Source organism: Haliotis cracherodii, unplaced genomic scaffold (assembly GCF_022045235.1).
Source record: "Haliotis cracherodii isolate W230 unplaced genomic scaffold, xgHalCrac1.p SCAF_4, whole genome shotgun sequence".
Taxonomy (NCBI): Eukaryota; Metazoa; Mollusca; class Gastropoda; order Lepetellida; family Haliotidae; genus Haliotis; species Haliotis cracherodii.
The window spans coordinates 1,224,669-1,238,296 of record NW_027266297.1 but is presented as its reverse complement, the minus strand read 5'-3'; the positions used below and the strand labels follow the sequence as shown (position 1 = coordinate 1,238,296).

At 36.8% G+C, this 13,628-nt stretch overlaps 1 protein-coding gene across 1 annotated transcript in view; it reads left to right on the top strand.

Moving 5' to 3' along the window:
* LOC139478352 (receptor-type tyrosine-protein phosphatase alpha-like) overlaps window positions 1-13,628 on the top strand; it is a 139,374-nt gene that overhangs the window by 116,995 nt on the left and 8,751 nt on the right. The window contains exons 3-8 of the mRNA XM_071260789.1: window positions 5,642-5,869; window positions 6,911-7,054; window positions 8,242-8,388; window positions 9,139-9,285; window positions 10,059-10,256; window positions 11,312-11,426. Of these exons, the coding sequence (XP_071116890.1) occupies window positions 5,642-5,869; window positions 6,911-7,054; window positions 8,242-8,388; window positions 9,139-9,285; window positions 10,059-10,256; window positions 11,312-11,426 (979 nt within the window). The remainder of the gene's footprint in view (window positions 1-5,641; window positions 5,870-6,910; window positions 7,055-8,241; window positions 8,389-9,138; window positions 9,286-10,058; window positions 10,257-11,311; window positions 11,427-13,628) is intronic.

The window sequence follows — 13,628 nt, the reverse complement described above, 5'->3', positions numbered from 1 at the left end:
ATGCCTCATTATCAAACCAAAAATGGTTCTACGCAGTCCATCATCTGTTCAGAATAATATCACAGGCACACAGTGGCTGACTCATTTTAAGCATGTGTTTGGCAATGACTTTATATTCCATGATGTTATTGAAAATGAGCATGACGATATTGCTGTTTATAACCCATCAGATGTTGAGTTTGAAATTCTTGAGTCCGAAATAACAAGAAAGGAAATTCTCGATGATATTGACTTACTTAAACCTGGAAAATCTCCAGGCCCTGACAATATCTTAGCGGATATGCTGAAGAGTTCCAAACACATAACTGTTCCATTTTTGCATTCTCTCTTTAACGACATATTCAACAAAAGTATATTTCCGTCAACTTGATCAAAATCTATCATTGTTCCTCTATTTAAGAAGGGTGATACAAGCGATCCTGAACAATTTCATTAACAAATATGTTAGGTAAGGTTTTTGCTATAGTTTTAAACAAGCGTTAAACGCTCAGGTCTAATGTTTATGATAAAATTCCAGAAAATCAGGCAGGCTTCAGACTATCATATTCACGTATCGACTATATTTTTACACTTTATTCTATTGTAAAAAAATATCTTGGATGCCGGAAACGAAAACTGTATGATGCATTTGTGGACTTCAAAAAAGCTTTTGATAGTGTTAATCGTTGTAAACTTTGGGATTGTTTGAGAAAAACGGGAGTTGGGGGTAAAATGTATAACAGGTTAAAATCTATATATGCAAATGTCAAATCATGTGTTCGTCACAAAAATGGTGTCACTGATTACTTTGATTGCCCTACCGGTGTGAAAAAAGGCTGCATTTTAAGCCCTCTCCTTTTCTCTTACTTTATCAACGAATTGTCCCTTAAAATCCAACAAAACGGAAAACACGGTGTCCAACTTTATCCAGATATATATGAATTGCAAATATTACTTTTCGCAGACGATGTTATACTAATTTCTGATACAGTTAATGGGCTTCAAACACAAATAGACATATTGTTTCAGTATACCATCTCCTGGAAACTGACTGTTAATACAGATAAAACGAAAATTGTTGTTTTTAGAAAGGGGGGTCCTCTTGCATCCAGGGAAAAATGGTATATAAATGGGCAACAAATTACCTCGAGCTAAGAGAGCCCTCATTACTTTATTAGTTGATAAACTCGGTGTGTCTTCCCCGTCTGTTTTCTTCAAACTTTTTGATTCTCAAGTTAAACCGATTCTGTTATATGGTTCAGAGATTTGGGGTCTCGAAAAATATCACATCTTGGAAAAAAATCACTTAACTGCATGTAAACGATTCTTCAATGTTGGCAAATCTACCCCAAATTGTATGGTGTATGGTGAATGTGAAAGACATCCCTTATATATCCGTTCTTATGTACGCGGTCTAAAATATTGGTTAAAGATTACAGAAATGTCACCTGATCATATTCCACGTAAATGTTATGAAATGATGAAATACCACAACAATGTTGGTTATATAACATGGGTCACTAAAATCAGACAACTTTTATTTCTTCATGGATTTGGATATGTTTGGATTTACCAAGGTGTTGGAGATAAGACAGCATTTCTTAGTGTATTTAAACAAGTTGCATCTGATATGTTTATCCAAGAATGGAGAGCTACATTGGAAAATAGTTCAAGATACGACCTTTATAAAACACTTAAATCCTGCTTATCTCTAGAACAGTACTTAACAGAAATAACAGACAGAAAACTAAGAGTGTGTTTTACACGTTTTAGATTAGGTTTGAACAATTTAGTATGTAATACGGGTCGTTTTTCCTCAGTTTAAAAAAATATGCGTTTTTGTCCTTTATGTCCCACATTTATTCAAAACGAATACCATTTTATGCTTATCTGTCCATGTTATGAATCGCTCAGAACAAAATATTTCCAAAGTTTACCCCAAAACATCAATACACTATTCAAATTCCTCCATTTTGATTAAATATCTAACGAGCAACAAAAGAATACTATCCTATACATTAATTATGGTTTACGACTTCGCAACCGTCTTTGTACAAATGATGTTTAATAATTCTTGAGGTTATTTGCCTTTATTAATCAAATGCTGTGATCTCCTCTTGTTGTATTGTGATTCGATTTATTTTTCACAAAATTGTACACGTGCACATCTCTGTGCATATAAGTCTGCATGTTTATACTTGTACAAAATTGTATATATATAATGTTATTGTATGTATATGGGCCTATGGCCTAAATACAATAAATGATGATGATGATGATGATAATTAAACTCTGATATGCACAATCATATAGTTAATGGTTTTCTTGGTGTTGTACATACGAATGTAAATGCAGCGACTGTTAAAATTGTCGAATTACTCCAATATGCTGGTGATCACTTTAAAGTAATAAATAGAAATAGATCATATGTTAGAGTAAGATAACCTCCATGGTTTGACTCTGAATGTTTATGTTCCAAGAGAAAGAAATGTATATGCTTAGATTTTCTAAGGAACTACAGATCTGGAGCAAATTTAGAAAATTACCTGACAGCAAAGAAGATATACCGTAAATTGTGTCATGACAAGAAAAAAAAGCTTTATAAACGTCTGTCGTGAACGAGATTGAGTCTGCTGTACAGTCAAACGACTGTTAAATGTTCTGGAGAAAGATCAAATCTTTGCTGCGCTCTAACAGTGTTCACAACAGTGTATCAAATTCTGATTGGTACAACTACTTAAAAATTGCTAAATATCAAAATTACAGAATCACGTGGTGATTTTGATATAAATGTGATAAACATGATTATGATAACTATGACTATTGTAATACTACATATATACTGTCCGAAGCCATTACTGACGATGAAATAAGTGCTGCTATTAGAAGTCTAAAGTCTGGTAAAGCACCTGGTATTGACGGTGTTCCTTCTAAACTTTATAAAAATGTTCTTTCAATTGTGTCATTTTTAATTAAACTTTTTTATTCTGTATTTGGCGAATCATAAAAGTCATAGTTTTTAGAAAGGTTGGTTATCTGAGGGAAACTGAGAAATGTTTTTTTAAAGGTTCGCAAATTGAAGTTGTATCATATTTCAAATACTTTGGTCTACTATTCTCTTCAAGGCTTGTTTGGACCAAAGTATGTGATAACTAGCTATTCAAGCAAGGAAAGCGACTTTTCCTGTGTTAAATATGAAATTCCCATCTCTCCCATTTTCTACTGCTGCTAAAATATATGATTTACAGATTGCTCCTGTTCTTTTATTTGGCTCAAACATTTGGGGCTGTACCTATAGAAAAAGCATTGAAAAGAGGGGGATGTGCCTATAGAAAAAAGCATTGAAAAGACGGGGATGTGCCTATAGAAAAAGCATTGAAAAGGTTCAGAATAATTTCTTTAAAAGTGTACTTTCTTTCCGTTGGTAAAAGAATATCAACAAATGCAATACTAGGAGAGCCGGGAAGAAAATCACTGTGTGTACACTAGTTCACTCGTCGTATTAAGTACTGGTGTCGAATACTTAGAAGTCATGAAACAAATATCTGCATGCCTGTAAAAAGCATTTGACGAAAATGGTCAAACTAACTGGGTTTCTTTCATAAGCCAATTATTGTTTCAAACTGGGTTATCATATGCATGGTTGTCTCAGGATTGCAGCGATATGAAATGCTTCATGGTTATATTCAAAACACGATGTAAAGATATAGAATTCCTAAACTGGCATTACAAAATCACAAATTCTTCTTTCCTTGTTTATTCATGTTATAAATCTCTACTACTCTAAATGTATAGAAAACTCGATTTAATACAACCACAGTGTCATCGTTTAGTATATGTAGGAAATATAATCGCTACAGTAATGTAATAGAAAATGAATACCATTTGTTGGTAATTTGTCCTTTCTATAAAAGTAGTAGGAAAAAAATATATTAAAAAATGTTACAATGTACAACCATCTGTCCCAATATTTATCAGTCTTCAATCAACCAGAAATGATTGTGTTATTAAAAACCTGTCGGTATATTTAAAAAGACATTCACCTATGTAAATACAAATGTAAAAAAATATGAACGTTTATTGTAGGAAAGGTTTGTGCATTCCGGGGCCATGTGGCCTTCATTCATGAATATACTTCTTCGTCTTCTATCATCAAGATAAATGACAAGGGGAAACAGAAGTTCCGTCATTGCCAAGTGGTGTTTAACTAACAATTCAGTTGGTTAGACCGCGGTTAAAGACAAAGGAGTCATGGTTTAACTTGGGTTAAACACCCCATGGAATCTGTTTCTGCACATAATCGCTACTGATAATTCGATGGTATTGACGTTTTGAATATTCCCGAAAGATCCTTGATACGTTTAATCGATTCATGATCTTCCTAATAGAATGCGTCATGACAATGAAATAATTTTGAGTCACGAGATTGTGGACAGAGGTCGACAGTTGTGACATAATAGTTAATAACAATTTTAGATATCAATTTAATAAATCGTCGCCACTCTTTATTAATCTAAAATACATTTTTAACGATACCACACTGTCGAATTATATTCTCGTATACAATATGTTGATGTTATTTGTTGATAGAAACCATGGTAGTGCATGAGTAGTGCATGAGGCTTGGCTTTGTACGCTAAATATTTGCTAATTGGCAGTGGACTTAACATATGCAATATAATCAATTAAGGTATTGCTGTTTACGTTTTAAAACATTCTCCAAGAAAATACCTGCTCTTTCATTTGCTCCTTGGTATATATATATATATATCAAAGTATGATCCAATTGCAGAAGAAAGTGCTCAATACAAAGTAGAGCATAAATACATATTTGAATACACTTTCCTTATATCATTTTGCAACTCTGAGTTTCACGCACCCATGGTATTGCGTACGATCATCAGGCATAATGAAACATGGTTTTATTTTGACCCTTTCTTTTTTGCTCGGCTTGGGGGTTTACCATGGCGACAGGTGGAAATGAGCTCGCTTCTTTTGTTTAGCTTCTTATATGTTAGCATGAGAATCTGGAGCTTCTCTTCCATGCATAGATTTCAAATCCCCGAGTCTCTTTTGTTGGTGTTTGATTTCTTGATTATGTCCCATTTGATTTTGCCAATTGCCCAATGAACGGTAAATGCCTCACTCGTGACGTAGTCTAAAAGGCCACAGTTACAACAGATACCAATGATGTAACCTACATTGGGTTAGCAAGCGGTCCCTTCAAGACAAGGTATAACAACCACACAAAATCATTCAGAATTGAGAAATATGAAAAAGAGACAGAACTCTCCAAACACATCTGGAAGTTAAAAAGAAACAAAACTAATTACAAAATCAAATGGGACATAATCAGGAAATCAAATACCAACAAAAGAGACTCAGGGATTTGCAATCTATGGATTATCTAATCTAACTGGATTACATTTAACAATTATCCGTAAATGTTTATAAAACAAATTCAAATGTTGTTGCAGTAGAAAAAACAACGCAACGGCACACAATTCAACACTTCGTTGCAAAACAGTACCGCTTTAATCAAGAAAGATTGTGACAATCAATTGTTGGAAATACTTGCGGCACTAAAATATCGGCTATATGAAATGTGACATGACCTTCAATGTCCTACATTAAGTAAAGTAAACATTCATACTTGTTTCAGCCAAGTTAAGACGTAATGGCGTGCAGCTCTACACATCTATGACAAATTCCTCTGATCCAAAACAAGGAAATCTATGTCACAGTGTAACAGGACGTGCTAACGGTACAGACATCCCTGATGTGCTGAATGTCACCTGTCCTGGGGCCTGGCGCTACCTGACTGTCTACACAGAAACTTATAATGATGAATATAGTGCTTTTTTAGACTTTGTTGAAGTACAGGTGTGGAGTAAGTATCCTGTTGGGGGTGAATTAGTATATCTAATCAAGACGGTTTTTTAACAAAAATACCAAATAACAATATTGTGTCATTTTAAAGTTAGATATTTATTTTTATGTATTGCAAACTAATATTACGTAGCCTACTTTTCAGTTCTGTTTTCGTCAATGTATTTATTTTTGTTCTTCGGAAGTGTGAAGTAGTTGGGACGAATACACCAACAACATCACACACATCATTTGGAGAACTTTTTTCAATTACCTTATGTTCCAAAGAACCCATGATACGTATCGAGTGGCACTTATTTCTTTTTTTCGGGTCATATTATATGAAGCTGAGTATTGAGTGTATATCCGGACTTAGGTTTGACATATTTTTTAATGATTTTTAATACTTCATGCAAATTCTTCCCAACTCACCGTTCTTCACAGCGCTTGATCCTCTACGTTGACTTGTCAAATTCTTAATACATAAAAGGCTTGGTTGACGAGAAAATAGACAAGGTGAACTTATATTAATCTTTTCATGTAAAAGAATATGTAGCAGATGAGGAAAGACAATATAAATGCTAAATCATCAGGTATTGCTATTTCAGACTTTCATTGACCAAGTTTGTTCTTACCTGTTCGTTTACCTGAATTCGCTAAAGGGATACATGTAGTTTTTTCAGCACATTACACTTGAATAATTGGTATTTATTTTCTAATGGTGTTTGTAAAGTTATGTTTATTAATTCGATACTAATATATTGTAATGGCATCAAGAACTGATGTGCACCGGCATAGTGGTAGATTGATCCAGGCCTAGTTGTGGTAACTCAATAGTTTGTTTTTGGAGCATGTGCCACACTTTACACATGTGATCTTGTTGCATAACATGTAACAAACGTACACTTTACTTAAACGTGACATTAATAGATGACTGATAAATGGTCTAGCATGCCATTCTGGATATTATGAAGAAAACTACAGCCAATAATGCAATTACCGTCACTGCGGGAAGAGAACCAGGTGACTGTGTACATAACAATATGACGTTCCTATTTACTAGCATGCTCTACTGGGTATTATGGATCAAACTGTGACCAATCCTGTGCTGCACGTCACTGCAAGTCGGACTCCAGGTGTGACGTCATTGGAGGACTGTGTGATGGTGGATGTGCGGCTGGATATCAGGGAACAGACTGCACTCAAGGTAATGTCTATTCAAATTAGATTTAATTGATTTAGTAAATGCTTTGTGTTTACAGTTCATTCATCACCGTGTTTATGTCTGAATGCGTATAAAACAAACTAAAATTATCGTCAAGATATAGTCTACATTTTGTCACTTCGTACTCAGATATGTGGAATAAAGAATGTATATTTTCTTGTTTAACATCGCACTCAGCAATATTCCAGGTATATTACAGCGGTCAGTAACAAAAAAACCTGACTGTACCAGACAATCAAGTGATTGACATCATGAGCGCTGAACTACGCAATTGGGATGCATCATCAGCGACCCGATCCCGTAAGGCACCTCTTCTGACCAGAAAGGTCGCCTGAACATATCGTGCACAGCCGTACATTTGATATCCGGTATTGATAACGTTTGTGAAAGGTTAAACTATTTTCCATGAGTGGTCTGGTGTTTAGGTGACACTTGCCAGAAAATAATAAGTTTCGATTATTCGATGAAACATAAGGTGCAAAACGCAAACTTACTGTGAAAAATATATGAATGGATCACTAAAAATCAGCGATGACACCAGGTGTTCGCAAAACGGGGTACCTGTAGCCCCAAATGGATCAGTCCAATCGTTTCTTTATATGCATGTGGAGTGTTCTATACACTTGATAAATGCAGTAAATGCTAAAATGCATTTAAACTCTAGTTCCACTCATGATAAGGTCTTATGGGGAATGTCACCCCATTGTCATGTTTCATCACTGCATCTCATGAAACCTTCACTGAGGGAAAAGACACGCAGTTTCCACAACCCACCTGATTCATATCTCTGTCATATGTCAACATAATTCAATTTTAAGATGTGCCTACCTCGGCTTATATACAAACTCAGACAAAGTATAGTTGAACTTGAAACATGCATATTAAAAATAAGAATTTTAGCTATAGTGTCGTGATAAGTAGACTGATCAAATATAAGATAACTGATTGTGAGTGAACTTCATTTGAGGCTACCTTTAGCAATATCCCAGCAGTTTTACGACGGCGGACACAAGAAATGGGCTTCGTATTATGAATCCATAATTGTAGGGATAGAACCCTTTACGTAACGAGCAAACCACTAGGCTACCCCACCGCTCAAATCTGCAGCTATGAGCACTCTTTATGAATTACTTTCAAACTTACACCAGTTTCACTTATGCCTTATTCAGTGTGTACCAGTATGATGTACGGCCCTAACTGTGCCAGCAACTGCAGTTCCCGACATTGTAAGACACCCTCCTCTACATGTGACAGAGTGACAGGACAGTGTCCTGGTGGGTGTGGAGATGGATGGAAAGAGACAGACTGCTCCAGAAGTAAGTCACACTGCACCATAATAATATAATGAACAATATTCATTGTTTTGTTTTTTCTATTGATAATATTACATATGCGTATTGACAATTGGTTCAACATAAGAACTGATTCAACAGCAATTGAATTTGAATTAAAACACATCACGATTAGTCGATTCAACTCAGTGTTAACATTGCATACACTTGTGAGAAGAAGGGTGTCATTATGAAGGCATCGGCATTAAAATTCGAGATAAAAATAGGCCCACTTCCCTACAGATCGTGGAATTATTCACACCTACGTGCGAGTCAGGTGTGATATTTTCCCACACCATACGTTGACTCATGACCTTATTGTGTCATGGGCGCCTTTGTGTATCCCTATGTGAACAGGTATCAAGCTTCCTGTGCAGTGAACGTTTGATCCAAGAAATCATTTACAGTGCAGCATCGCAAAAAAAACAGCAATTTGCGACGAGACGTACACATGTAATTAGCTACGTAACGTCAAACAATACTGGAACCTGTAAATCAATCGATGAACGTAAATTGTGTTTAGGACTAAAAAGATGTTTCAGTATACTTTGTATTAATCGTTAGTTTGTGACATCAACTAATCGAAAGCTTGGTAATGTTTATGTTCCAAAATGACAGTTTGTTTAACGATGTAATTTACTTTACAGATGTTATAATTTCAATCATATCTGCAGCTGTGAGAACCTTTATGCATTACTTTCAAACTTACACCAGTTTCACTTATGCCTTATTCAGCGTGTACCAGTATGATGTACGGTCCTAACTGTGCCAGCAACTGCAGTTCCCGACACTGTAAGACACCCTCCTCTACATGTGACAGAGCGACAGGACAGTGTCCTGGTGGGTGTGGAGATGGGTGGACAGAAATAGACTGCTCCAGAAGTAAGTCACCCTGCACCATAATAATATAATGAACAATATTCATTGCTTTGTTTTTTCTGTTGATAATATGACAATTGGTTCAACCTGATAGAACAGCAATTGAATTTGAATTTATACATGTAAATCAAAATGCACAATATGATAAGTTGATTCAACTGAGTGTTAACATTGCATACACTAGTTAGAAGTAGTGTGTCATTATGATAGCAACGCGTTAAAATTCAAGATATAAATAGGTCTACTCCCCTACAGGTTGTTGAACTATGACATGGAGGGGACATAAAAGCAACAAAAACATTTCCATAATCAAAAGAAATATTGGTTAAAAGCTGAGTCCATGAAGAAACCTCACTATTTGGAAACTTATGTAGGATACAGCTACATGCGATCATGTATTTTAATGCAGCTGTCCTCTTGTTATGCTCACAGTGCTTGTACAATTTTTGATAAATATTCCGTTATTGTGCCATCATGTTTTGCAAGGTAGGAAATCATGTTTTGGAGTCCCAAGCTTGCACTTTGATGTTGCTTGATGTTGTAACGAATGTGAAGTAAATTGATAGTACAAAAATAATAACCCATCTTCATTTATTGCATCTTTAAAGAGGAATACCTCTATTACTTTAAGTTCTCAAATTAAATGAGGAATGTAGTGCATATATTGTTTGACATCATGAAATGAATCTTAGATGATGGCCACCGGTACTTTGCTGCTGAATTGCCACAGAAATCCTGTGGGTTTTGAGATGTAACTGATGTGTTTTTCAATACAGAGTGCCCCAGTGGAACGTATGGCATCAACTGTAAGAAAACCTGTGGCCATTGTGCTAACAACAACACTTGTCATCATGTTAATGGAGGTTGTCCAGATGGATGTCAAGCGGGGTGGAAACTTGACCTGTGCCAGAAAGGTGAAAGGAACCATTCAGAAGAAATAGATGGTCTTATTCTTACAACGGAATTGTCCTTTTGTATGTACCGCACATTACCTCAAACAAAACTTTAAAATGTGAGATCAACATACAAGGTATAGTGTATCTGCAAATATACAACTGTTTGTAAGTTACCTCATAAAGCTTGAACATCAGGGATCAGCTGCTGGTTATAAGGCATTAGGAATAATTGATATTTCTGGAATATCCCGATGACAGAATGTTGCCGGATATATGTTTACATACATGAATTACAACCGAACATGAAATACAGCCTACGCTTTTATTACCCTTCATCGTACAAAGCAATAGTACCTCTACTGTACTACATAACACCATTGTACATATGAGTGTTTGGTTTATGCAGTTTATGGACATGATTTCAATGCTTGAAATTTGGATCATAAGTGATGTCTATGGTCGTCATCCGCTCTAATCGCCATTGTGCACGTTATGTAGATGTGATATGTCAGACGTCACGTAATGCTAAATTACTTTGAGGTCATAATTGCGGCGTGCCACTTATCCACACGAAGCCACACCCTTCACTTTTTAAGAACTTCCTGAACTTGCCACTTCACAACTCGTGTCCTGGCGACAAAATGGTAGAACTCACTGCTGTTGCTATGTACTAGCAGTTTGATAATGCATTTAGGATGTTCCAGAACACACACTCACACACACAAAACTCCAAAGGATCGGCTTCTGCTGCCAGTTTTATGAAACTCAAATGAAAGCCCAAAAATGGATAGGTTCCAGTTTATCCCCATATGCAAGTGTTGCACCGGTTGCACTGCAGTGAGATTAAAGTCAATACAAGATGATTCCAGGGTATTTCGCAGGTGCATCTGAGCAGCGATATCAAATTTAATGTACCAACGCTTCTAATTGTGTTCATCACATTTATGAACCTTGTTGCACAACTTTCTCCCGTTATCTGTTTAATGTAAGAACACTGTAACTCCTACTCTTGTCTTGCTTTGTACTGGTAATATTGACAGTAGTGATAATTGCACGTTGTAATTAACTCTAACTATATCATGTTATACTATATATACTATATATCAACCATATAACCATAACTCATATTTCAGCTCTACTTAAGAAGCCAAACCAGTCCGAGTTCCCGGTATCAGCTGTGGTGGGAGCAGTCGCAGGTTTACTTGTTGCCATCGTAGTCATCGTTGTTATTGTTGTCCTTGTCAGAAGGTAATTGCCTATAAAATCATCAACAAAAAACTACATTTGGCTTCCTCTATGTATTCATATCCAGTTTGTTCACTCGTTTCATCTTTGCTGGTTCACACAATTCTATGATGGCAACAAGAGGTCTTGAGGTTTAACATTTCAAAGAAATTATTTGTAAATGTGAATTACAATCATTTGCAATTGCGAAATCTTCAAACTTCAACATGTACAATTTTCCCGAGACAAAACGTGAATACACTGTAGATTTGTTTTGATGTATTAGTTGGTAAAACTATGGACGTGATTACAACAAACGGATATCTTTTTTAACGAGAGACAGATTTGAAACAAAGGCCTTGTGCTTACATTACAAGCAACATTACACGTGTATGCTGTCAAATCTGGCAACTTTGGAAACGTAGTAGGGCCACGGTGAGTTTTTTTTGGTCTAAGTATCTCCTATGTAGGACCTACTATGGCCTAGAATTACTATCTCCTACGAATGACTTAGTATGGACTAGAATAACTATCTCCTACGTAGGAGATAATAAGTCCTTTGAAGGAGATAGTAAGTCCTGCGTAGGAGATACTAAGTCCTACGTAGAAGATAGTAAGTCCTACGTAGGAGATACTAAGTCCTACGTAGAAGATAGTAAGTCCTACGCAGGAGATAGTTAGAAAAAACAACATTTTACAATTAATTCTCCAAGTAGAATGGTAATGATTGTAAAACAAAACATCATGTACAGCCACTCACTCGAATATGTATATAGGCCAAAGCCTTTCTAATTTTTAAAATGATCAAAGATCAATACACCGAGTGTGTACTGGTTATAGACTTGAGTTATTTTTGGTCGCAATGATGTGTTGGCCTCACGACTGATCGGTCCATGGATTTGAATTTACATATGTACAAATTCATGTTGCATGGCTTTCAATATTTCTTTGGTCAATGATTTGAGCTGCTATATGTACTAACCAACGCCGGAAGGCTTTTGTTATTTGTTTATGCCTTAGATGCGCAGGCATGTGTTGTATGACCACTCGTCAATACAGTCAGTATTTCTACACATAATTCATAATGGACAAAACAGTTATGGTGAGTGCTGTGAAAACGTTACTGCTAAATATACTGAACAGCATTGAACAGTTTCACGGGAAGCATGCAGAATAGGGCTATAACAGACAGACTTTTAAAAGCCACATCACTTGTTGCTGCAGACGTAAAGGGTAATGACACAAGAAATGCCAAGATTAACAGCAGAGGAACGTGAACACCACGTCCGGGTCAACGTCGTGTAACTTCACAACGTCAGGATCGCAATGTTGTTCGTCGGCATCTTCGTGATCATACACTTGCGGCTACCAAGACTGCAGCAACCGTACAAGGCCGACGGAATTCATCAGTGCTGACACCGTACGTCGACGTCTCCGCTCAGTAGTACTACGTGCTCGACGTCTATATGTTGGACCCATACTCACTGATCGACATCGAAATGAACGTTTGCGTTGGGCCAAAAGGCATCATCATTGGAGATTGCGGCAGTGGCATGGTGTGCTGATCTCTGATAGGTCCCGTTTCCATTTATGGAATGTTGACGGTCGACTGCAAGTGTGGCGTCGACGTTGAGAACGTTACCACAATGACTGCGTTGTACAGACAGATCGATGGGGGGGGAGGGAGTGTCATGGTGTTGGGCGGCATCAGTCATAACCATCGAACAGACCTCCATGTTTGTCGTGGAAGAGTTAATGCCCTTTACTACAGGAATAACATATTGGCAAATCACGTCATCCAATTCTTTCATCAGCACCAGGATATGCACACCTTCCAGCAAGATAATGCAAGAGCGCACACAGCACGTGTTTCAACACAGTACATAGCGAACCATAATGTGCCTCTGCTTCCATGGCCAGCCCTGTCACCCGATCTGTCGCCAAGTGTACATCTATGGGATTACCTGGGTCAACGCCTCTCACGTCGTCCGCAAGTACAGAACCTGAGAGAAGAAGAAGAATACACTACTATACGTCTAGAGTGGAATGCCCCAGAACACTATTCGCAGACTTATTCGATCAATGAGAAGACGTGGCGTGGCCTGTGTTGCTGTCAGTGGCGGACATACCAGATATTGACTTTTCATTTTAACCCTAGGTGTCTTCCTTACACTGATGACGTAATTGTAATTACTGTGTGGTATTCTCGTTTCCTGTGTCGTCTTT